Source organism: Dermacentor silvarum, chromosome 2 (genome assembly GCF_013339745.2).
Source record: "Dermacentor silvarum isolate Dsil-2018 chromosome 2, BIME_Dsil_1.4, whole genome shotgun sequence".
NCBI lineage: Eukaryota > Metazoa > Arthropoda > Arachnida > Ixodida > Ixodidae > Dermacentor > Dermacentor silvarum.
Window position 1 is genome coordinate 136,758,038 of NC_051155.1, and position 25,926 is coordinate 136,783,963.

The following is a 25,926-nucleotide window of genomic DNA, read 5'->3' on the forward strand; positions in this document are numbered from 1 at the left end:
ATGCTGATTTAGTTTGCTAACTTCGTAAGCCATTCTTTAAAACTGGAGTTTTTTTGTTCCTCCGTCACTAACGTGTTATTAGCGGAGTAAACAAATACCAAACTTAAATTTCTGAAGTTGGCGCCTGAACCCCTTGTCTGCAGTGATTGCGTGATGAAGTCGCGGATGACGATGTTGATATTCGCACTTTCTCTGAATTTTAGAGCATGCATGTGATGATGAGATATAGAGGTATAAGCAAAGTTCTTTTCATTTAAAAGCGGGTTCGCACACATCTTCGTTTCTTGGGACATATACTACTTCGCAATTATTTACGTATACGTGTGCGTCCTACTATGTAACGTAATGTCCTGTCATCCGAACCACAACGTACTTCGGTTGGTCAATATCGTTACTAAGTCTTAACAGCTTTCGCCAAAATTAACTTCTATATGACCGTTATTTGAGATGAATCTTATCCGCATCAAGCGTACCTATATCTCGTCGGAAATAACCCAGCCGAAACATCTAGGCTCCTCGTAATCCTGATGACTGACTAAAAAAAAGAAAAAAAAAAGTCGCGACTGTTTTGTAACATGTGGAGGAAACGGGAAATCCAACTTGGGATTCTGCGGAAAGGATGCAGGCCAAGATATCCTCAGAGGCGTATATACAGTATACACCCGAGACGCTATTCCTCGTCGCGTCCATCGTCCAAACCCAATTTCACGTAGCTACGTTGCTATTTTAGCCCGCGTAAAAGAGGACTCCTCCCATGGTCGCGGGAATGTGCGAACTTCGCGCCGAGCAAGGCGCGAACTCGACGACCCCATGGGAGTTCACTAGATATTGCGCCCGAGCCCCGATCTTCTTTCACGCCGGGCTCGCATGCCACGCAAGCAAAAGCCGCAGAAGGTATCGTCTCGACTCGCCCGAATTCGCTGTTCGGGAGTATACTACCACTTCGCAGCATCCGTGCTTTGAACCGAGCTTAGACATCCGTGTCTCCCGCATTGCTCCGGCGCTGCCAGCCGGTGCTTCGCGTTGTCACGGCAACGCTATATAGCCGCTGCCGGTTCTCCCCTGCCCTTGGCAGGCAACAGGACCGATGCAGCAAGTGCCCTGCCAACGTCTCCGATGGATGTGAGGCGGCGAGCGCGCATCGCACGCCCGCCTGTAGTTGATACGGTTTCCTCTCTGGGCCGTTGTCGACCTCCTCTCCCCTTTCTCTCCCTCTGCCGGCATTCACCTCTCGCATCCTTGACTGGACAGGATGGATTTCTTGGTCGTCAGCCTGGGACGACGGCCTAAGCTTCCCCGCTTACCTCTTATCGTTTTTTTTTTTTCCTTTTTTCTCCGTAGTTTTCGAAAGGGTCACGCCCTGGATGTGGGACGCCGAACGGTGCTCGACCGCTCCGCCGCATCCCGAGCCGCATCTGGTCGGCCCGACGCGCTGCAAAATAACAACAGCCGCCCGTGTGCAGTGGGCGGGAAGGCGTGCGCGACGCCAGATCATCGCTGGCTTGCGATAAGTACATACTCGCTTGACGGCCGCGTGGCGCGTAGTATATACACGTGGGCGTTGTGTGTTTACCACTCGCGCATGCTGCGCTTGTTCGCGTTAAGTTCGATTATTTTCTTTTCATTCGTCTTCGGTGCCGCTCTATAGCGAACTAAGGTTGTTCTGCTTTTCTGTAGAATATATGCGAGAGCATACAGCTCAGTTCTGCTTCTCATTCTAACCGCCGGCTTGGCTCAGCGCCAGTGGCATATTTCACTGCTTCGTGGGAGGTCGAGGGTTTGAATTCCTGCCACAACATTCGCACGACGGGTGTAATACGTGCACGCGTGGCGGAGCTTTGGAATCGTATAAGTAACGGCAAGTGCATCGTACTTGAATTCCACTTCACAGTCCATTTAGATCTTTTAAAGTGTAGCAAACAAAACAAGCATACGGTAGTTCTTATATAATTGAAAGAAAGAAAGAAAGAAAGAAAGAAAAAAAAGAAAGAAAGAAGGAAAGAAAGAAAGAAAGAAAGAAAGAAAGAAAGAAAGAAAGAAAGAAAGAAAGAAAGAAAGAAACACCCGCACCAGCTGTACATGCGGTATAAGTGTAGCTGCATCCGACTCAATCAGCTTGCTTACTCTGTTTCATCGTGCTTGTATATTTACTCTAATGAATATTCCGCTTCGCATTTACCACGTTCGCTTGCTTCACGCAGTAGCCTTACGCGCGCCTCTGCAGATTCAGCACCGAATGTTGCAAGACTTCGCGCTGTCGTTAGTTTGTGCATGTTCTTCGTTCGTTTGTTTGCTTGTTCAAGATATATGACTGAGCTAGAGCAAAGACTGCTCCAGTGCCCGACATCAAAGATGCGTGGACGCACACACAGCTGCTTGTCGCAAGGTCACGTATATGTATACGAGATATGCGCTTCGCCCCCTTTCGGTCGCCTTGTCGCGTACTGTTGATGTTGTAAACAGCAGTGGACGGCCAAGAAACACATTTAGACGGTGGTCCTCGCCGAGGGTGCCAGCTATGAGAGGGCTTTTAGCGCGGCATTCGCCATGGTCATTCATCGCGCTCAGCCTGCGTAGGGTTGCAGAAGCTTGCGTCATAAGTAGCGCAGCGATTACGGGTGAAGACGGCGTCGATGTGAAGAGAGAGAGAGACAGAGATGGTGACACCCTGTACAACATCTGTGAGGCCTCTCGGCCAACATCGCCCGGGGCGAGCGTCTTCTTGTGGTCGACGGCCTCGGTTCCAGGGGTGCCGCTCGGCTGAAAAACGAGATGTACGTTTACTCGCGGCCACAAAGCGCCGAACTTGCTTGTGTCGTGGACTTGGATTTTACAAACCCACTGGATTTCTGTGGTGTCAGATTACTCCCTCATCCACCCTCGGCCCTGTCTTATAAGGTGTATCTTCAGAGATATATAAGGAAACATCTGAAAGCCAAATAACGAGTGAAAGTGCATTGAACTGGTGGCTCAATAAAAAAATTAAGTAGGATCCCCTCGGGGAGTTATCTCAATGCTGCGTAAGCATTACGTATTAACGACGTGGTGTTGAGTGGTCATACTCAACCGTGCTGGTAATCCAATAGCACTGCTCAGCGACTGCGGTCGTCTTATCGAAATCGTCTAATCGTCTAATCGAAACTAAATGCGAGGACAGCGCTTTTAATGATACCGGATTCATGCCCCATGCAGACGATTTCACTGGGATCCACGAGGTTGCTGACGTTCCGGTTGAAAAGGGCCAAGAACTCGCACCCATTTCTTGCAATACAACGCGGGGGGACTCCACTCTGCGTATAAACACGCGCATATGCGTCCAATATACACGAACCAGTAGATCAATTGCTGCAAGCGATACCGAGCGGCTAGCAAGAAAGTCGGAGGGATGGGGGGCAGTTGCGTATCCGGGCCAAGGGCCGCCCGAGCTGCGGCGTTTCCGTAGCGTGCGCGCTCGAGACAGTGAAGTAGGGAGGGCGAACACCGGGTCGCGGCTCGTTTGGGCCCAGACAGACGGAGTGACAGGAGCCGTTCCGGAGGAGCAGGACGCCGCCGCCGTCGCTTCACGCAGCACGCGCTCGCGCTCTACATTCGCAGCCGCTCACGAACCCGGGAGAACAGCAGCAGCGTTATATGCAACTCGCGCGGGGAGAACGAAGAAGAAGAAGAAGAGGAAGACGTGCGATAACGCCACCGCGTCTCGTCCCTGCGACGGCCGCTCTATTTCGGGAATCGTGGGGGTCGAAGGGCACGCCGAAGAAGCGACGCCCCGCAGCCCGCGGTCCCCGCCACGCGCAGCAGATACACTATGTATACGTGCGTCGGCTTCTCAATGCGCGCTGTCGCACGGCTGCTCTTTTCCATGCTTTGCCTGCCTGCCTTCGTATAGTGTATACGTATAGGGCACAGTGAGGGCCGCTATTGCGTCTGCCGAGGCTTTCCTTTTTGCCTCGGCCGAGCGTCTCTCGCACACGGGGTGCGTCGGGAGAGGCGGGCGAAGCCTCGCTCGAGGTGGTGGTGGTGGCGGCGGCGGTTCAGTCTCCTGAGACGAGGCGTCCCGAGCACCCGTGACCCGTCTCGTCACGTGAAGAGAAGGCGCGACGTCAAGGACAGGCGCAGCCATCCACGGCCAGCCGTTGATACACACCGGCTCTGTGCGTCGTTGCACGCGCAGCGCGCGGCTCTGTAGCTGCGTGCGAGTTTCGTTTGTCTGCGGCACACTTTGTGCTGTCTTCTTCTTGAACTACGTCTTTTTCTTTCTTTAGACGTTGTTACCGTTACGCTCCTGGCTTTGATGGCACCGCCGCGTCTGAGAAATACGTGGGCTGTTATGTGGACGGGTTGCGCGTTTTGTTTGCATACTAACCTATACAGATATACGTGGCACGCCCCTGACTCCCCTAGCGGTGCTGTCCCTTCGATTTCGTGCCGATAGCATCGCGTTGCTGACGGGAAAGTTCGCGTACGAGCGTGTCTTAGGTAACGTTCCTCTCTACATCTATGTGGCTCGTGTGTTATGCGTTTCCCTGTTCGATGTTGAGCGAACAACGTTTTACAAGTACTCCTGTCCGCTTCAGTTAGCCGTAACACAACGAGATGCATCGATTTTTTTTTTTCAGGGTGAACCACTACTAACATCGCATGACCGAGTGCAGCTCAGCACAAGGACCTTACAATTTTGCGCGAACGTGAAATCGAACACATTACATTTTTTCTTTCTTTACTAAGCTTGTTCCCTTCTTTCATTCTTGCTGTACCATTATGAGAATAGTCCGCGTGTGGAGGGAGACTCTTAGTGAGACTGATTGGTAACAATTAACGATATTTAACGTGTGAGCTTTTGCGTTCCTATGCGTGTATCTCTCTCTCTCTCTCTCTCTCTCTCTCTCTCTCTCTATATATATATATATATATATATATATATATATATATATATATATATATATATATATATATAATATACTCATGACGCCACGAGAGATGCCGTGGTGGAGGGCTCGGGATTTGATTTTGGCCAGCCGGGCTTATTCAACGTGCATCCTCCTCCTCCTCCTCATCTCTCTCTCGCTCTTTTCTCAGTCCCCCCCTCGGCTGTTACTTTCCGTGCATGTGGGATACACGTGCAGTATAAGAGACGAGAACGAGGGTGCGCGTACGAAAAGACGACGTCTGTCGGCGACGCGCCGTCGAGCATGCTAAATCGATTCGGGGGCCCAGGCACCGCGCCGCTTGTCCGTCTCTCTTCAAGATTGGGCGGGGGTTGCTGCACGGAAGTCGTACGTGTGGCTGCTCCAAATAGACAGCAACCGTAACCGCGGGGCGTTGTTGTTGCCTCCGGCTTCGGCAACCTATAACACACACCCACGAGGCGTCGCACGGGCGCACTTCTCCGACAGGAAGCGTCGTTTCGCCCATCTCTCGTTTCGCGTTCCATTTTCCTTTGTGCAGCAAGCACCCTCTCTCACTCTCTCCGACGTTCTTCTAAGAATTGGGGGGACAAAAAACAAAAGTGCATTGCGCACAGCCAAGACCATGCTACAACTTCAGCAGGGGCGCGCATGTCTCGTTTTGCTACACGCGTCTCCTTTCTGTCTGGCTTATTTTTATTTCATACCAACGGGGTCCGGGAGTGCTTGGAACGCTTGAAACGGGTGCCAGCCTCACAGCAGGGCCCTTCGCTGAAATACTACGGCGCGCGCGGACCACACAGCTGCGGGCGCTTGTCGGTCGGCTGGTTGTCGCGTGTGTCTAATTGAAGCAACCAGCAGCAGCGCACTCGAGACGAGGCGAACTAAGCGATATCATAAACGTGCAGCTATAGCGACAAACTGCGCGGTCTTTGTCAGCCGACCTGGCGAGAAGAAATTAACTCGGAGGAGGAAAGCCAAGACAGGAGAGGGCTTCTTTGAGAAGACGCCGTAATCGCGAGCTCAGTTCCAGCTAAAGTCAGCGCCCTCGCACGTACGCAAGCGCGCGCGCGTTTTTAACCTTTGCTATCACAAATCTTGGTGGAGAAGCGATGGCCACAGCTGTTAAACCCCCCCCCCCTCCCCCCTTTAATATGCTGCATGCAGCGTTTGATGCGCGGTATGGGTGTTTCTGAGAGTATAATTGATAAGTATAATATAAGAGTGTTTCTGAGAGTTTCGCAGAATTCGCACACCATGCACTGACAGTTTACGTCAAGCGTATATACATACCCTGACCAGTCTTACTGGAGCCAAAAATCTAAGTCACTCGTCCCGTGCTCTGGAATGTGACTATTTCTAATCTCTAAGGGCACAGCGTTTCTTCTTCCGCTTCTTGTTTTCCGAGGAAGGCTCAAGACTATAACATTCGAAGCAAAATTCTTCAGCTCGCCTTAAGCACAGATTAAAAACCCGTTGATCGAAGTTTGGCGCTGGGCCGTCTGCGCAGCCCTCGCGAATCGTCGCATGAAAACTCATTGCGGGCTGGGCCACATGGCGCACGTAATTTTCGCCTTCGGAACTGTATTCGCCGGTGAGCTGAAGCCACTGTAACTATACACGACATCGGTAACGACGCGTCAGTGCGCTTCTGTATACGTCTGCTGGGAGCGGTAGGCGATAAAAAGAGCGCCACTGATCGTATAGGACACCGGCGGCACGAGACACGGAGAGAAGGACAAGGGTGACCGCGTAGCTCTCGCTCTTTCTCGTCCTCCCTCACAAGACGTAACCACGCAAAGGCCGCGCAAGCGCGTGAAAACGCTCCAGGACGCTCTCATATATATGGTTGGACGTTTACAGTGTATGTGTGACACGCACAATTTGCGAAAGGTAGAGAGCGTATTAGGAAATGACAGACGAACTTGTGCGAATAGGAATGTCGGTTCGCACGCTTAGAAAAACTCACAGCAGGTCGCCAAGTTTTCGGCGGCGGTTAAAAGCGCCTCTGTCGTTATTACCGTAAAAGAACGAAGATTGGCTCTCAGGCACCATGGTGGCTCTTCTTCGCGAGCAGTTTGTCTCACTCCATCACTCTCGAAGCACTCCCTATATAAACCAAGAAGTGCAGAGGCGACGACGACAACTTGAAGGAACGGCGCCTTATTACGATGGACGCGTATGCCTGATGAGCGCTCGAGACAGGAGTAGAACCGTGCGCTCCTCAGTACCGAGAGATGGAGACGCGGTGCACGCCGGCTGCTGCCCGCCACCGATGGACTCGTCTCGCCAGGGGAGAGAGCCCGTCGTCATTAATTACGGCGGCGGCGTCGGTTCCGCGTATACGCAATCACGTTTATCATCGGTGGCTCCGGCGATGTGCCGTGCGAAGTGGTATATACGAGACGGAAAAGGGGGCCTCCAAGCGTGAAGATGACAGGAAGAATATGTCGGCGGTGGTCTACATGCATAAAGAGCGCTAAATTAAAAATGGCCGATGGCGATCCGCCGCTCATTCGCGTAAGCAAACACTGGTTAGGTTAGGTCAGGTTAGGTTAATGGGGAAGCACACTTCTTCCATGACCTGTTACTACTGCGTGCTAACGGGTGATCGCGTATGTGCACTTTTGACGGTGCACCACGCGGAGGGACGCTTACACTGGCCCTGTGGCCCTCACGGTAGACATTAGTGTAGATGGGAAAACGGGAACGGAAAATGCATGGAGAGAACGCGAACTATAGTCAGTGAGTCTTTGTAATTTCTGTTCTTCATCCTCTTCCCCCCCCCTTTTTTTTTTCGTTTTCGTTTTTTTTTCTAGTGTGTTCGTCTATGAAGGTTTCTTGAAGACGTCAGAAGCAAGAAAAAGGACGTAGTATATATATATATATATATATATATATATATATATATATATATATATATATATATATATATATATACGCAGGGGCAGCGGTACCATTTGTTACGGCTCACAGATGGGTTACGCGAAACGCGCGAAATACATGAAAAGTAATTGGAATTAATTTAGACCCTCCAAAATGAGCGTTTTTAACACAGATATCTCAGCACACGGGTGTTATCACATTCTGTCCCCAGTCAAACGTAGCCGGCGCTGCAGGGATGCGAACCCGTGTCCTCCTAAAAAGATGTCTCCTATAATATAGTATATTCAATGAATCCTTCCGACAAATAAATGTGCCACCAACGACGAAGAAATTCACTGCAAGGTCGAATATGCGATTCACCGATTCTCTCTATACGCTCGTCTTACACACAAGCAAAGCTATAGAAGCAAACAGAAAACATTGAGAAATTCGCGCACTAATGACCTTTACAATTAAAGCGTCGAAGTCGACGCACAGAAGCAATCTCGCTTACTTTTACTTCCTTTATAAACATTTGATAATGGGGCACAGAAGGCTAAATAAGATTTAGCGACCGGGCAAAGCTTCAATGATACTCAATGAAGTCCAGAAGTGTGCTCTGTTTATATAGGCCATATGCGTCCGACGAAGGAAGCCTGCAGTTCGGTTGGGAGGGAGTTAATTGCGCACGCGGCCATACTATGTATTGTACAGCTTCAGTGAACAGACATGAATGACAATACTAGCAGTGGGCGTTAATCTTAAGTAATATTTACGCCTTAATTACGCCATGCGAAACCCCTATTCCGAAGAAAACGTTCAGTTCCAATACGTTATTGCTGTCGTTCATGCGCAGTATATGTTCGCGAAAATCGAAATTCATAATTTATACTGCGTGGTCTTCTTAATTCTTCAGGCCTTAATATACCTTGCTAGAACACCGCGCCTTTCGGCTGTGCTCGTTTTGGTGCCCATGCCACCATGAAGTACTAAAGAAGTCACCGGGGCCGGAGCAAAGAGAAGGATCACGTTCGTTGATTGTTATCAATGCGGTTCACGCATCCCACGTGAAACTGCGCATTGTCGGGTAACGGCCCTTGAAGCGGTCATTGAATATTCCGATAACTCGGTGCTATCGCGCGGCAGCGCGCTTTTAGGTGTGCCGTTCGTATGAAATCCACTCTATAATTTCGTTCGATGAACGCCTATATATAGTGCGTACCTATACGTACGCAGTCGCTCAGAAGATTGCGTGTCACACTTGTATATAGCCACATATTAAAATAAGTTCCGGCGTTTTACGTGCCAAAACCACGATACGATTATGAGGCACACCGCGTATCAATAGTGGGGGACTCCGGATTAATTTTGACCACGTGGGGTTCTCTAACGTGCGCCCAATACGCGGTACGCGGACGTTTTCGCGTTTCGGCCCCATAGAAATGCGGCCTCCGTGGCCGCGGGATTTGATCCCGCGATCTCGGGCTTAGCAGCGCAACGCGACCACGGAGGGTTAGCCATATACGGAATGCGGTGATGCTCCGAAATGAATTTCTGTTGACGAGGTCCCGAGGGCAGGCGGGCTTTCTGGATTTAGCATTATGCACGTTCACTGCTTGCTTATCACGGAAAGAGGATTGCGCGAGAAGGGTCGTGACATTTTGAGCGAGGCAGTACTTCCACGCGCACTGTAGCTTCACTGGTGAGTTGTGGCAATGTAAATATACAATAAGCAGGTCATGGAGTACTTCTCACAAAGACGAGCAAAAGAAGAAGAAAGAAAGAAAGAAAGAAAGAAAGAAAGAAAGAAAGCTTTTGCCCGGAAATCGGAGGGGCTTTCCCTTTTTTTTCGATATATTTTTTTTTTAAGGCAGGACCGTACGCTTCCTGAATGTGACTGCGTCGTCTCCCACAAAGAACCCCTACGTGCTTGTAAGTTAGTGCGCGGGTTCTCAGACTTGAACTTTGACCCAGAGTGTCATGTTGTATAGTTCTGGCGTTACACAGCAGACATATACCGCTGTCTTTTAAGTTTTTTCCACTCTCGTAATGTATCGCTCTGCGCCAGCGTATTGTGCTTCTTCGTATATGATGCTGGTGGCCGACCCCGTTCCCTTGTTTTCCACTGTCGTTGTAGTGGACAACCCTTACTTACTTCTGCGAGCCCAAAGTCCGTGAGAGGCCGCTTGACGGGAGGCCCTCGCTGAACACACAGACAAGCGGCGCGCGCGCGTGCACGAACACAGACATGAAATCACTCACGGGGTTACCCTCCGTAATGAGAATGGCGCGTATCCCGAGGTCAACTTCTGTGTGACCTGTTTATTTGAAGACGTCTTCATGATGTCTCTTTAACGTATACTTCCGCTCTAGGCTATTCATGCTTTTAGGAAGAGTAATTTGAAATGGGCTGTCAGGGTGGGGTATGCCTAGACGGTATAGGAGAACGATGCAGAGGGTTGACTTCTCTGCTCTTGTCATTGTGGTGATGGGGCTTTCTTTACTGCTCGAAAGCTCAGAAGGATCCTCACACGGGAATCCGGATCCTGGATCCAACTGAGGAGAGGTACTATGTCACCATTTTTTTATGGATTTTTACCCATTCAATGTAGACTTGAGGTCGTGTGTGTGTGACTCGTCATTTCACTGTATGCAGAAAACTTCGCAGAATTCACTCGCTCGCCGTCTTCCTTAACGTTTATTGCTCGGTGACGCGCACGTTTCTTAAAATACATGCGTTTCCTCCTTTTAAAACCGAGCAGTCACATTCCGTTTGTTTATTCTTTCTTTGCCCTGCACTAACTCCCTGCGACCGATATTTGGCCAGCCACTGTTTACAACGGAAATGTGAATGTACGAAGAGTTTACCGCGCCACGTTTGTTCGATCGCGGTGTATACCGCTCAAGTAGTATCCTTGTTCGGGTTCGGGGGCTTCGGCCTTCCGTTCCAGCGCTGACGGCCTCCGTTTGTTTGCAGGGCGGGCGCCCGTTTGCGAGCGATTGAGTCAGGGTCGCCGACTGGCGAGAGAGTCGGTGGTAATAAGCGATGAAAAGAGTTCGTTCGGAACGCGGCCGTTCCCTTGACTCCCGCTGCCGCTGGAAGTTGCGCGGCTCGCCAGAGTCAATGTCAATGGCTCCTCCCGACGAGAGCTAAAAAAAGGACTTCGCTCCGACCTTTTTACCACGTCCCTTTCAGAACGCGCGCGCTTCATCGACAGACCTTGAAAACTCCGTTACTTTCTGCTTATTGCGCCACCGAGTAGCTCTTTTGACGACCGCTCCCGGCGCCGCACAGTCGTCCGCCCCCTCCCTTCGTATTTTTGTTATTCTAAATTTCTTTCTTATTGATGTCAGACCGGAGGACGAGAAGCTTCGGTGGCCGGAAAACACGTAAGCAAAGGCCTTGTTTCAGCAGCGGTCAACAGTAGGACAACGGTTGTCTGTCTATAACCAGAACTTCGCTGCTAGTGTTGCTACGTGGAAGACCACGAAAGCTGTCCACGTTGCGAACACTGTTACAAACACTGAAAACGGGCATTACTGTTATATTTGAGCCAGGCTTGCTGAGGACTCTTCAATGTTTCGCAAGGTGCTGCGCTGAAAAGTTCGACAACTTTACTAAACGCAGTGTCGTGTAAAACGCGGATGTCCCATGTCCCGCATTGAAAATGCCTGTGTGGAAGTTTTGTGGTTCATCTGCTTGGGCAGGTAATGGAAATGGAAGACAATGTGCGAATATTAGACACACTCCTTGCTTAACCTTGGTGAGACGGGCCTCGTGGCCCAACTCTAAGGTGCGTGGACTGCTATATAGCCTCGTCAACTCCTGATGACGATAGTCAAGAGAGGAGGAGAATGTGCTGTAATAAATACGTTTCAGCAACAACATGTATGTACATATGCGTGAACATTCCGGCGCGGCTTAGGGGAAACCTTAAACAATGGTTCATTATAGCGTTTCAAATTCAGATAAGCTTGGAGCGCCCGTCATAGTGGTGGTGGTGAGCGGAGCCTGTGGGCCATTTATTGTCGAGTGACCGCGATAACGGCCATGGTTACTGACGCTCGCCTGCGTTTGATTCGCGTTTCCCGTTTGCTTCGCATCATCGCTTGCTGCCTGCGTAAACGAAGTGTCCCCGATTAACAAGGCAAGGTGCCCACTGGGGGCGGGGGGGTCGCAGTCGCTGCAGTGCTGGCAGGAGTCGGCAGCCCGGAAATTAAAAGGGGCGCCGCCTATCGTCGGCCTTTGCGCAACGCTGCCGAACTGCCGGCCCTCCTGATAACGGGCTCCGGCTCTTTTGCCGTTCAGTAGATTTCGACTCCCCTCCACCCCCCCCACCCCAACCTCTTCTTCCTTCCGTCCAGTGCCGTTCGATCGACCGCCTGGCTGCCCGGCGACAGGAGTGCATTGCTGGCCCCCCGTTATACGGCTGTTATCGTAACGGCCAGTTAGCGCGTGGATATATATACGCCGCCACATCGGCGACGGCTTTTATGGTAATTGTCGGACGCCATAACGTTAGCCCACCGGCGCGACGAATGGCCCTCTCTCGCCGGGCCACGGACGCCGCCCGCCTCCTGTCGAAACGGCCGGTGCGTCGCGACCGCCGCTCTTAAGCCGCCTGCAGTTTCTGTGCACGAAAGAGAGAACTGCGGCGCGTGTAGTAATTTAACGAAGCACGCCTCGCGACAACCTTGGCTATCGCTTGATGCTGTGTGTGTGTGTGTGTGTGTGTGTGTGTGTGTGTGTGTGTGTGTGTGTGTGTGTGTGTGTGTGTGTGTGTGTGTGTGTGTGTGTGTGTGTGTGTGTGTGTGTGTGTGTGTGTGTGTGTGTGTGTGTGTGTGTGTGTGTGTGTGTGTGTGTGTGTGTGTGTGTGTGTGTGTGTGTGTGTGTGTGTGTGTGTGTGTCCGCTCAGTACGTCTATACTATTTCGTTTACAGCTCCTTTCGTTTTTCCGCACATCACCCGCCAGTGTGTGTTCCTCCCTCTCTCGCGTATCATCTGCTTGAGCTCTGTTGCCCATGGTCGAGTTGCAAGCGGCGACGTATAAAAGAATGCCTTGCACCGCTTTTGCAGTCGCGCTGTGCTAGACCTTCTCGCTCCTCTTCGTTCCTTCTGCGGGACGAACTTCTTACGCAAACACGCTTGCAATTTGCCGAGTGCCCCTCTTTGAACGCTCTTTCTTTCTGCGTGCCTGATCGTGTTTATTTTCTTTCTGGGACGTTGTTGTGTAACGGCGCGCGTGACACAGTTACCCCTCGACAGCAGCCTTCGTGAAGGTTTGATGACCGCGCACCAATTAACCGGAGTATACTTATGGCTAATTAACGTGAATGGCCGCAACAGCTGAACACTATAGTGCCAATTGCGTCAGAAATTATTCCGAGGCTACTATTTCACAGACGACAGAGAATGCGGGCTTCCATTATACGTGCTCGTTATACGTATACAGCCGCCGCGCTGTATTCGTCACGTGTGTACGCCGCTGGAGCACGCTGGCTAACGCCATCACTGGATTTTAGCGGGCGGGTTGCACACGGGTAGCTGCGGTTTGAGTCGTCAGATCACCTTATTGCGTGCAGCAGGCACCCGATGTCGAGATGGTGTGATGGTTTGAGGACCGCCCTGAGAGTCGCTCATGATGCGCATCTGTGAGGGACGTATTATTTACTTAATTTGTTCAAAACGAAGCTTCCTGTTACCGTTATAATGTTGCCGGTTACATAGAGGCAGACTCCAGGCATAAATACTTCTACGTTAGCCCAGTCGCCATACAGAAGGAATGGTTGAAGCAGGCTTCCTCACACATTCTGTGTTGTTGCGGAGAAGCTAGCTTTGGCAAACATTTTTAGCGGAGCTGCGCAGGGCTGAGGCAGTTCTTGAGGTGGGTCGAAAGTGACATATATGTGCAGTCTGTGTCATCCTTCAGTGGCAAGATGTAGCACTCCAACTGACGTAATGCTGTTTTAACAGTTCGCAAATCGTTTTTGTTTCCGTGCTCGCAAGGGATAAAGAAAGAAGGCTGGGATGATAAGCATGACCGTTTGCCAAAGAGGCGCACCAGCCCTCTTCTAACTCTCCGTTTTACTCAATCATCATGATCATGAGATGATCGTAGGCCCTGAACAACAGGTGGCAACCTTGGCGCCGTCACGTGATGGCTCACAACACACGAAGGACCCTCGTGTTTTATTGCGCACCGGTTTACATTTCATCTGTCATCCCAGGTCTGTGCTACAGGCGGGTGTTTGTCGTATATAGCCTTCCGCCACGTGAAAGTCTAGAGGTCGGCAGTGAGGTATCATTCGTATGAGCAGTGTTTGGCGAGTGAAAGGTTCGGTGGAAATCGGACGATTACGCTGGAGCATACCCTTATTGGCCAAACCGCTTTCCTTCAGACGTCCATACCACCGCTGTTTCGGCTGAAAACGCACAAAGCGGTCTTTATTAAGCCACTGGCTAGGGTCAGTCCGTGGGCCCAAGATAGCATCCTCGGACAGTGGCCGGCCGTGGAAGTGTGCCAAGGAGGTCTGCCGAGGACCGCCCTCTTATGTCATGTGGAGGGAAGATCACGTAGCAGCGCGCGCAGTACAGCTCTCAGAACGGTACAGAATGCGTCGGCAGACCTCGTATCCAGTTTCATGACGCTTACCCATCCTGGTTAAAGGAAGCAATTTTGCTAACTGTGGTGGGCGCCATTGAAGCTCGTGTGGTAACTAAGTTTGTTACTCTACGCCGTATCACATGTATAACCGAGGTCTCTATAGTCATGTCCACCAGACCAACTTCGATATTTATTCTTTCAAGCCGGCCCTTCTCTCACCGCGTTTGCGAAACAGTCCAGTCCTCCATGAGTCATCTTGGCTGCCATTTGCGCGACCTCTAGAGCTCACAGAATGCGCTTCGGTTTGACCTCCTTGCTCGTGAGTTTGCACATATACGTAATCCACTACATCGAAACCGTCCTTATTTTTAACCAGCGAGGGATGGAGAATCTTGTTCACGCGAACCAATCTCGCGAAACGGCTGGCTTTGTAACGACTCTGCGCCTACACATTCGCCCTGCAGCCAGCCGCGTCCGTCTCGCAATGTTATGCTATATATATGCATATTGGATGCACAATTCGACGGCGCCTACCACGACCGGCCAGGTGCTCAATGACTCGTGCAAGACTATATACCCAACGATACAACGGCACGCAGCCGCCGTCGAACGCCCTGTTCTTTATCATCGATCCTCGTTGCCCCCCCCCCCCCTCCCCCCAGTCTCCGACGCCCCGCGTTCGAGTGCATCCCGCCACACACAAATCGATGCCTGCATACGCGCAGACTCTTCGAATGTGCGTGCGCCTGGTCGCGCAGCATGCGCGGCGCAGTCACGAACGGGTTCTTCGCCGTCGCGGCCCCTTTCCACACGACCTGCATTGTTATACTGTTTCGAGTTCTTTCCTCATTTTAGGCCGTCAGACTTATACAACCAAAAAGAAAAGAAAAAAAGTATATAAGAGTCGTTGGACTGGGCCGGCCATGTGGAGCCAAATCGAAACCGCACGCCTCTTCTTCGGCGGACCGGGGCGGGCGAGCTACTCTCGCGTTGCGCCAATCTGTTAACTACATCGTTTCGGAGATCGTGCTCCTGAATACTGAGCTCCTATCTTTCTCACCTCCTCGCGCTTATCCACGCACGCGTTCGGAGAGGACGGCACGTTTCCTTCGCATCCGTCAATCCTGATATCGGCGATTGTTATCGGGTCCTCCGTTGCCAGCCTGCCAAAGTGCCGGACTACCTCGCGCTACCTATAGAAAAAGAGTACCGCCTAGTACGAAAAAAAAAAGAATATCTATAAATAAATAAAAGTCGTGCATCGCTGACGACGACGCCGCACGCGTGCCATGGCAGCGTGTGCAATTTTTTTTTTCCTCGGAAACTTTTTTTTTCTTTTTTTCGTGTTTCGGATCTTTAATGTATCTCTCCCTCGTATGTCGCGCACTTCGCGCCGTCGCTGACCCGAATATAATGCGCTCAAATCTGGACGAGACCGCATGCCGACCGGCTGATGCCGGGATGTTCGCGACCGCCAATCTGGTTCCCCTCCCTCCCTCATATCCTCGCACGCGCGCGTCGCCGCCGTCGTCGAGATCGCCGAGATCGCGCGCGCTCGCTGGTCCTGCTCGGAGAAGAGGTATTGTAAGGAGATGAGGCTCCGCTGGATGAAGGATCAGGGAGGAGGCGACGGTAGAGAAGAAGGGGGGCAAGAGCTAAGCCATCGTGGTCGGTGCGTGCCGCGCCCGAGTTCAAGGGCAGCGGCGCAGGGGGGGGGGGGGGGGGGGGACACCCCCTCTCCAGCACAGCCGGAGTAACATCGGGGTCGTCCCCTCGCGTCTACGCCGGCCGCCGCCAGTTCCTGCTCGTCTGTGCGTCGCCGCCGCGATGCTCCCTGAGCAGCATCCTCTTCAAAAGAGGGGTGAGAAGGTAGGGGGGGGGGGTGATAATACAGCGATATTGGAGAGGGGCATGGGGGCAAGAAGAGAGGGCTACCGGGGGAGACCCCCCTCTGGAAATCTCTCTCTTCGGCTGCTGCCCCCCATCCCCGATAAATAAACCAGCGCGGACCCGGCGTAACGGGTTCTAAAAGGAGACGAGACGGTGGGCCCCCGAAAGAGGAGGAGAGAGAAGGGGGGGGGGGGGGTCGTCGACGAAAGGGTGACGGCGGTGGTGGGCGTTGGACGGACGGACGCTGGCTGCTGCTGGTGCTGCACCACCCAGTCCCCAGATCGCGTCGGCCGGGGCATCCCCCTTGACTGACTGACTGGCTTCTCTGCGGCGGCGGCGGCGGCGGTGGTGGTGTGGCTTTCGTCAGCGAGCCGTAGTCGCGTGCTTGCGCTTTCACGGTGCCGGGTTTCTTCTGCTTGCTTCTTTCTGCTGATGCTGCGGGACCCCCAGCGGAAACAAGCGCCTTCGCCTGCCTCTGCGGTCATTGACTGCTCGCCGCCGCGGCTTTTTTGCTACTCCCCCCCCCCCCCCCCCCCTCCACGCTCGCCGACGTAAGATTCCCCCTCCTGCCAGCGCCCTTCTCTCCTCCTTCGACGTCTCCTCCGCTGCTTGTGTACCGCGCCCGCTGACGCTGACTGCCAGTGCACGCGCAATCCCCGGCGCTGACGGAACGTTCGAGTCTGCGGCCCGCGATCCTTCTGTACAGCCCAGTGCCAGCCTGTGCGCGTGTGTGTACTTTGTGTCGTTGCTCGCGGGATCTTGTGCTCGTCTCATCGGAGCGCCCGGTGAAAAGAAAGAAAGGAAGAAAAAAAAAAAGGAGTGTTGTCGCGGCGACCAAGAACTGCCTGACTGCTGCTGCTGCTAAGGAATCGGTTTCGCCCGTTCAACATGCTGTCCCGTCCGGGCGAGGCGGGTACGTATAGGCCATCTGTATACCACGCGTGTGTGTACGCGTACGAGTGCGTACGTTGTAAGGGAGGGAGGGAAGTGGGGGAGTAAGGGACGTGTTTATATACGTCAGCGCGTGTGTACGCGTGCGTCGAGCGCACGAAGAATGAAACGTGGATCTGGATGAGGCCCGCTTCGGAATCCTCGGGGTTCGCAGACTCCGGCGCCGACGGCGTCATGGGCCGCTGTCACTCCGATACTGTTTTCTTCGCGTCCGCTGCCGGCGTTGGTCCCGTCATGTTGGCAATATGTCTCGGCGGGCATCTGGATGCCTTCCGTCGAAGCCTTTCTGAAGATGGACGTGGCGCCGAATTTCTTGCGAAGGCTCCTATTCGTTACGTACTCCCAACATCCGGCCATTGTCGTCCGATGTGACTTTGCCCTTATTTATTTACTTCTTTTTTTCTGCGGTTCGGCGAATATGTAGTTGGATGCTATCCAGGGCGCGTGCCAGCGTTCTGGAGGCTTACATTAGAATCATTTGGGGTGGGAAAAGAAAGAGGAAAAGTGAACCGCGGAGTGACGCTCGCAGAAATTGCTCGCTGGTTTCTTTCTTCTTTTTTTTTTTCTTCACTGTAGTTTACTTCGATGTCAGCTGTTTGATTACCGACACGCGGAGTCGTAGTCAGCTGGAGCCAGGGTGGCAGTCCAGGCCATGTCGCCCTCGAGGCTTTTGGCAAAATGCTCGAGCTTGAGTTCATCCGTTGGCTTGCACTGATGCTCGTTTCGAGGATTTTCGGGCGTGTCTAGTCCGGTTGCATTAAGGCAAGGTTAAACGTGCGTCATTGCGCATGACGTGTGTGTCGGAAGCATTGCGAAAGTATACGCCATTTACACAACGTTCCGTACCCGAAAGAAACGATCAGCCGCCGCAACGATGGAAAGACACCTTTGACACCATTTTTCAGTTACGGCGCGCAATAGCACTCAACTAGATGCCGTTTTTTTTTTTTTTTTTCGCTTGTTTCACTGAAACGCAAGCGAAACGAACCTGCTATTCGTCGCTCTGAACTGCTGCGCTTTATGTCGACTTGGAATTGGCTCGTGTTTGTTTTTTGTTTTTTCTCGCAAATGACTCTTGCTATAGTAATTACGCCGCGACACGTCGAAATCTTGATGATTTCATTTTCAGTTATACGCAGCTATTCATGTAAGGGAGAAAACTGACATCCACCCGTCTTGTAGAACGAAGCCACAAAGAAAACCCCGTACGGGTTTCTCGGAAAGAAAGCTTCACAGCTGAAGAAAAAATCGTCCTGGTCCGGGATTACTCCACCTTGCGGGCTTCTGCAGAACTGGTTTGCCATACGCGTTTGTTCATACCGTATCTTTCTTATGGAGCCTGTAAGAACGATTTAAAGTGTGCTCTTTGAGCGTTCCATTAAGCGTGACGTTGCGGACCGCTCAAGGTCGATCTTATAGGTCATTTTGGGGTTTGCGTAGAATAAAGCACCATGGGGAAAAAATTAACAGCACCAGCTGATCTCGGCTTGCCGGTCCCTACGTGGGACTAGCCGGGTGGCGCGGGGTGTCCCCTGCGTCTTCTCTGGACCTCAATAAAGTTATTTCACTCACTCACTCACCAGCTGATCTACCGCATTCACTCGCCTATACAGCTCTGCGATGTTAGGCGCGCCCAGTGCTCTTACGTGCGTTACCATATCATTGCCGGCCTCGCTTGTATATGTTCGTAACAATTCATAGACGGGCTATACTTACAACCTTGTGCTCACCATTTCGATCTGCCTTGGAATTAAAAAAAAAAAAAAACTTTATCGGACTCGCAGAAATCCTTAGCGGGCTTTGGGCTCTGGCGCTTTCTAGCGGAATTTCTCCGAGAAAAAAATATATAAGCGCTGAGCGGGACAGAAGAACAGGGGCTTTCACTTCAACTAAACGAGTGAGCTGGAGGACAATCTTTAATTTATTTTTCTAATGTATCATCCAAGGGTGTGAATTCGCATTTCTATGAAAAGATGTGCGGCTAGAATGATTAGTGAGAAGCTGGGGATCGGAATATCATACAGGATGGCCCCAACGCTATGGTGGAGGCTGTCAACGCGACTGCACCGCTCGTCTCCGTTGCACAGCCATTGCGGTAAGGTTTCAGCCGAACTGTGCGTACGTCACCTGTTGACTGGGCGTCATCTCATCGGGTGCTGTAGAATGTTAGGTTTCTTGTCTACATCTCCCTTCTGCTGCTCATGTTCTTGTTTTCTTTTGGTGGTGTTGTCGTTGTTATCTCTTAGTCTATATGCGATCTTCTTTCTCCTTCTCGGTGCGAACCCCTTGAGAAGGTGATTGCGTCTGCAGCTCGATATAAATAAGTCTACACGTATCGAGAAGTAGGGAGCGCGTAACTGCTGTTTACAGTAAATTGGTTAAATTAATATCCTCTCCCCCCTCCTTTTTTGTCCTGTTTTGTTAGCTAGAGTGTCTATTAGTGATTAGAGAGCACGTAAATGCTGTTTACAGTAGATGAGTTAAATTAATATCCTCTCTCCCCTTTTCTTTTGGCGTGTTTTGTTAGCTGAAGTGTCTAGTAGTGGTCAACTCATCCAACGATCACTACTTCTTTCTTCTTTTCCTTCTTTCTTCGTCACACCAACATCTGAGACGGGCAGTTGCTAACAACGGGATTCCGTAGTCGGAGCAGAATCAGTCGAAAACGGGCGCATATGTTCCACGGATTCCGACGAGCCACGGGCAACCGAAACAGTGTACATGAGGGGAGGCGTGCCGTCCCAACGAGCGGGGGAAAGCGCATGTATTGCTTCGGCGACGCGCCTTTTCTCCGCGGCCAGCGAGTAGTGTTTTGTTCTCTTCGAATGGGGGCGAGCTCGGGCAAGCAACGGCGCGCGTCCAGCCTGAAGTCTCGGAGCGTCCAACGGATGATGGAAAGGCACCGCGTCTATGTACGAGCACACGCACACACACACTGGCGGGCGGCCCGCTATATAGAGAACGCAAGCGTGAGAAGCACTGGGCGTTGTGCGTATGGGCTCTCTCCAGCGGTGTGTGTGTGCACGCGCGTGTATTATTTGCATGGGAGGCGTGTGCGCGCGCGCGCGCGTATGTCTTCGCCGGACGTCGTCGTCTCTTCTGCCGCTGCAGCGGTACACGCCCTCTTGAGCATGCACGCGTCTCTCATTCGTCTCGGCGACTCCGGCGCGCTTCCGGTTCGGTCGATACACGTGCGCACACATTGTGCCGCCCCCCTCCTCTCGCCCTTCACCTGCCCTGATTTTTGACGAGCCCGTCTTTTTTTTTTTTTTTTTTTCTCTCTCTCTCTGTCTGTGTTTGTGTCGCTCGCACGCGGAGCGTGGTCACGAAACGTCTTGAGAGTCGGACGCGCAAGTGGGTCCGCGTTCAGCGGAACCTTTTCTCCTTCGAAACTTATGAGGGCCTAGCCCCGCCTTTTGTTCTTCGCAGCTTTTGTTAGCCCCCTTTTCACCTTTCTGTACGGTTTCGGTTTTTTTTTTTATTGTTTTCTCTTCCTCTTTATCCGGGGCTAATATTTCAGCGTTCGCGCTGCGCTTTCTCATGCTCCGCGACCCAGTTTGTGCGTACATGTGTGAGCTTTGTATTTGATCTCCAGTGTTTTCTGTTCTTCACAAGTGTACATTGCTATTCGTGTTCCCCCTCACTTCATCATGCGTTTTGTTTTTTGCTCGTACATTTTCGCCTCGCACCGCAACCTCATATAGTGCACTACCCGAGGCGCCCGGCGCGGCGTCTGGCTGCGCATGCGCATGACATACCGCGCCGTTACGCCGTCGCCATCGTCTAGCTTTCTCTGTACTCCATCCCTTGCCTTTGTTCGGCGGCCGAGCTCGAGACCTAAATTTCCCCCGCCTCCCGTATGTCTTTTGCCGTTACTTCCTTTGTTTCCCGCACCGCCGTCGGTCCCGAGCAATTACCGCGTCAGCGGGCGCCGCCGAGTCTGCAGCCGGGCCCGGCGTGTGTCATTTCCAATTCCTCGCGATATAATGCGTTGGCGGCGGGGCCCGACCGAAGGTCCCGCGACAGCGCCCCCATGCTGACACCGAAATACGGTCCGCGCGCCCCGAGCGTGGGCCCGCTTTCTGCTCGCATCGCGCGTGTATCCCCATCGCTTCGTCGGCGCAGGTTGAGCTAAAAGAGCGGGCCTTCGGGTCGCGAGGAGGCGAGAGGTAACGTACAATGGCGTTGAAGCGACGAACGCCCGCTGAGTGCAGGGAGGTGGGAGCGCGGTTCCCGCGCTGCTCCAGCGCCTTGATTCTCCCCTTTCTGGCCAAATGAGCGCCGCCCTCGCGTGTCCGTATGGCCAGCTCTTTATCCTCGGCGGCAACCTGCGCCGGATGGCCCTTCGCCACCACTGTTACCCTTCGCGTTCCTTCTTTGTGTTCTTTGAGTGTTCGCAGCCGTTCTCTTGTGGCTCTCCGTCATGAGGCGACGGGTCCTTTATTGGGGCGTTCGCGTTTCCTCCTGTTTTCTTTTGGGTGGGCTACCGGTGGCCTTGGCGATTGCAGTGCGCGTCTCTTTTCTTTTTGTCTTCTTTTTTTTTATAGCCCGCTATCACCGTTTCGACATATTGAGAAAACAACAGCGCGGTGTCAACGCGAAAGTAGGTACATATAGTCAACGCGTTCGGTGCCAGCCAAGTGTGAAACGCGAGACGTGGAATCTGGCTCGTCGACAACCTTTTAATAGTCCACGTGACCTTCAAGCTAAAGAATCCATAATCGTTGCGCAATTACAGGCATTATGCTACACTGTTCTACATAGTGAAAAGGGCTTTCTTCGTCACCGTGCACATCTTTGGGAGGTAAAGATGGACAGATGAACGTCACCACACGCTGAACAGTGGTAACTCTTAACCAAGAGCCTGCAGTGTAAGACTACACAGCTATACGTATGATCTGAGCCGAATGTCGTGGGCGAAAATCGTTTTCGTAATGAGGCGCGAGTTGGCACACGCCTGGGATGATTAAGCGCCCGCGTAGCAAATATAAACATCGCTCAGCAAACTCACAATGGAAAGATATGTATGGGTGGGCGCACTTGAGGAGCGTCTTGTTTCAAACTGGATGATTTATAGCGAGTGCCGCCAAACTTGTCTTCGTCTGTCTTTCGCCCTTATTCTCAGGTTGTGGGAAAATGCCGCGGGAAAGGATGAACGTTTTTGATCTTCTTTACTCGTGTAGACGCGGAATGCGCACTTTTTTTTTTTTTTTTTGACAGTTGCGGTGTTGAAAACCTGACATGTGAGAGATCCTTCTTATATAAATCAGCAAAACGCGGCTCCGCCTTGTGCGCTTGATTATGAATATTTTATCTTCGCGAGCTATCTATACGCACACGCCATTCTTACACCGTGATGCACGCGTCGCCTGGACATCTCGATCCCGCCGTGTCTGGGTCACTGTCTGATCTCTCTCTCTCTCTCGTTTACAAAAAGAAAAAAACGGGGGAGGGGCGAGTGGAGGTGACCCCAGACAGACGGCGTTCTGTCCCCGTTGCTTGCTTCCTTGTATTTGTTGTATAGAATTTGTGAGGGGACTTTGGGGTCGCCGCTGTAGTTGTTACGCGCCCGGGTTTGGCGTTAAAGGGGAAACTATAACGCAACGTGATATGTCAGTTTAGACTGTGTTTTAATTCATTTGACGAAAAAAAAGTTTCATTACTCGTGGAGAAAACGAAGAACAATAAACTTCTACTTTCTGAATTTCGCGCCGAAAGATTGAGCAACTCTACGTCAATGTGACGTCGTGGGTTTTGAAGCATAATAAAATAAAATAAAACTGTCGCAGCAGGAGCATCGCTCGCGGTGCTCCGCTAATCACCGCAGGCGCGCTGACCGCTGTCTCTCTTGCACGTTGGTATATACTCGCTCGAGTGGAGATAGCCCAATCGGGAGTCTTGCGTTGGCTTCCATATATAGCGCCGTCAAGGCACCCATCTAATGTGGTGGGTCTTGGGACAACGCTATATACACGGTGCACGCGCGCAGTGAATCGCCTACCTCTTGCTTCTCGCACTCCTTTTTCTCTTTCGCTGCTTTCTCGTTTTCTTGTACATCGAACTCCTTCCCGCCCTGCTCGTTCGTCTCATTTCGTCTCGCGCGTCACCCGTCAGCGAACCCCGCAGGGGGCGGCGGCGGCGGCCAGACGTCCTCTGGTTCCAATAACGGTTCTTCTTCTTCTGTTCTTTCCGTTACCCCCAAAAACTGGGTGACCCGAAAAAGAAGAAAAAGAAGAAGAAACAGTCAGTAGTAGGTCCTACGAAGAGCTGCGCGTGCCGTCGTGTGCGTTGTGCATGTGTGACGTGCCGCGTGGCATGATCCCCCTCCCTCGCCTCTCTACTAGAAAGGCTGGCTATCACACACGCAGAGAGACGTAGGCTTCTTGACCCTATAGAAAGATCAAGAAAATAAAGAAAAGGGGGAGGGCTTGGATTGAAGGATATTGCGCGACGCCCCTGGAGTCGTTGCTGCTGCTGCTGCTGCGTTCGACTGCACTATATCCCCCCCTTTTCCCCGTCACCCCGTTCGCTTTGAGGAAGGATGCAACCGGTCGCCCCAGCCGCGGCGAGTTTTTTTACTGCATGGGCGGACGTCGCCCGCCGTACTGAGATGTATATATATATACAAGGCGCGCTCGTCCGCGATATACGCATAGATAGGCGCATTCGCGCACGCACGCGACCGAAAAAGGAGATGACGCTGTGGCCGCGGTTTAAACAAGAAAGAAGACGAAAAAAAGAGGGAATAAGACGAGCGTATACCGAAACGGCGGAGGAAAGGAAGCGATGACTCACGCCGGCCTCCTCACGCCTTCGTTCAACCATTTTGCGTCTGTCTGCTCGCTGCTGCTGCCGTACAGGCATGCGAGAACACATATACGAAGATGGCCTATACAGTGCCGCATGCGTTTGCCAAGCGGGACCCTGTTCGGTCCGAAGCCCCGGACCTCCCCCCCTCCCCCTCTGTACCTCGCTTGTGAGCGCAGTGTATAGTCTTCCTAGGACGTCCCACACTGGTCAGACCTGTTCGGGTCCCGGGAGCCGCCCCATTCGCCTCCCGCTTCACCCCCCACCGTCGCGATAACCGTATACCAGGCCCGTATAGTCGGGTTATGGCGTGCACGAATAGTGGTACGGCTTGGTCGAGACGTCTGCGCTCTCGGGAGTGCAGAGAAGAGATTCGCTGTACTCCATTGCCAAACCCAGGCAGGGTTTTCGTATATGCGGGGACATTACAGCGCCCCTTATAGTGCGTGTTTTAGTGGAAGCAAAGTAGCCGTGATCGGGTGTGTTACCATAAATAAAAGGTGAGAGAGAAGGAAGACTTGCAGTTCACGCACCAGCTCGGCGTGACGTCATATAGATTTTTGACAGCTTCTCTTCTGCTCTTGTTAATTTTGTATAGGTAAATACGGGCGACAATGCGTACTGAAAGAACCCTGAACTCAGCTTAGCAAGTTTTGATAGCTTTTCCTCTGCTAAAGCGGGCGCGAAGTTCGAGGTAGTGCTCTGATGCGTGAACACCGCACTAACGTATAGCGGCTATGAGGTTTCGGCGCAATGCACTTAAAAAAATGGACAAGCTCTCCCTCCAACTTCTTCCAGCCAATTAAATGAAAATACAGCTGTGAATAAGTATATCTGCCAGTCTAAACTGATTACGTGCACATAAGCTTATAGGTAGACATCTCTTTACCTGGTATCTCGCCAATTTTTGTAGTGGTCGCAGATACAAAAGAAAGATGTCATTGGTGCACCCTTGACTCCAACCGCGTATGGAAGGACGCGAAGACTATTTGCGCCTCTTCCGGTGCCCTTTGTAAACATCGTCGCGCGTACGACGTACGCGCCGCGTAGCGGAGTCGACGCGCACAAAGGGACAAAAGGACACACAGGGTGAAGGTGACGAGGCGGAAGGCTAAGGCCTCCGGCCCGTCACTGCAGCTCTCTGGTCTCTTTGTTCCTAGTTCCTTCTCCAACCCCGGCCGTTGTTTTCAGCGCGTCGCACGTTCCACTGTGCCGCTGCCGCCGCCTTATCGCGAGTTGCTCGCATGCTCGTTCTCTATAGCGAGGTAACAATTAATCAACGCTCACGTGAACGTGGCCTCGACGCGCGGCCCTCAGATAATAGAATGAACGCTGTGTGGCTCTGACTTACGTTAATTAAACGTTTCGTCGTTGAAAAAAGAAAGGAAAAAGTAAACGCACCCAGGGCAACTCAAACTCGCGAAAGCACCTTTCGTAGCCTCTATTTACATATCATTTTTCGAGCACTCCCAACTGGTTGTCCATTCATCTATATAGTTTCTGTCGCACGTTATTGTTACATAAAAATCCGTGCACTTGTTTTATTTGTCTTAAGGTCGTATATGGTTAACTATATATGCGTCCTGCTGTAGGGGGCTTCCTTTACTGCTTGTTCACTGCGCGTCCCCTGAAAGGAGAGCGAACCTGCGGTTTTTTCCTACAGAGTTCTTCGAAATTCCGGCGCCGGTAGCGAACCTAATCGTCCAGAGTGCATGGGCGGCGTAACGATATTGAAGTCTCATTGTGCTACTGAGTGCTCCACATATAGCCCTTTGAGTCTCGGTATATAAAAGCGGGAACAAGTACAGAAAAAGGAACCCAGTACAGCACGCCGAGGAAACGACGAGCACGAAAATTGGCCCGGCGAAGCAATCTTGCTTATGCACAGAACGCATTTATCACTC

At 51.9% G+C, this 25,926-nt stretch overlaps 1 protein-coding gene across 2 annotated transcripts in view; it reads left to right on the plus strand.

Moving 5' to 3' along the window:
• Nucleotides 1-25,926, plus strand: part of LOC119441817 (uncharacterized) — a 177,375-nt gene that overhangs the window by 118,982 nt on the left and 32,467 nt on the right. Inside the window, exon 1 of one of the 2 annotated variants that reach the window (XM_037706444.2) lies at nucleotides 16,933-17,177. The exons of the other annotated variant lie outside the window; for it this stretch is intronic. Within the exon in view, the coding sequence (XP_037562372.1) occupies nucleotides 17,153-17,177 (25 nt within the window). The 5' untranslated portion in view covers nucleotides 16,933-17,152. Of the gene's footprint in view, nucleotides 1-16,932; nucleotides 17,178-25,926 lie in introns of those variants that run through there. 2 annotated transcript variants of the gene reach the window in all.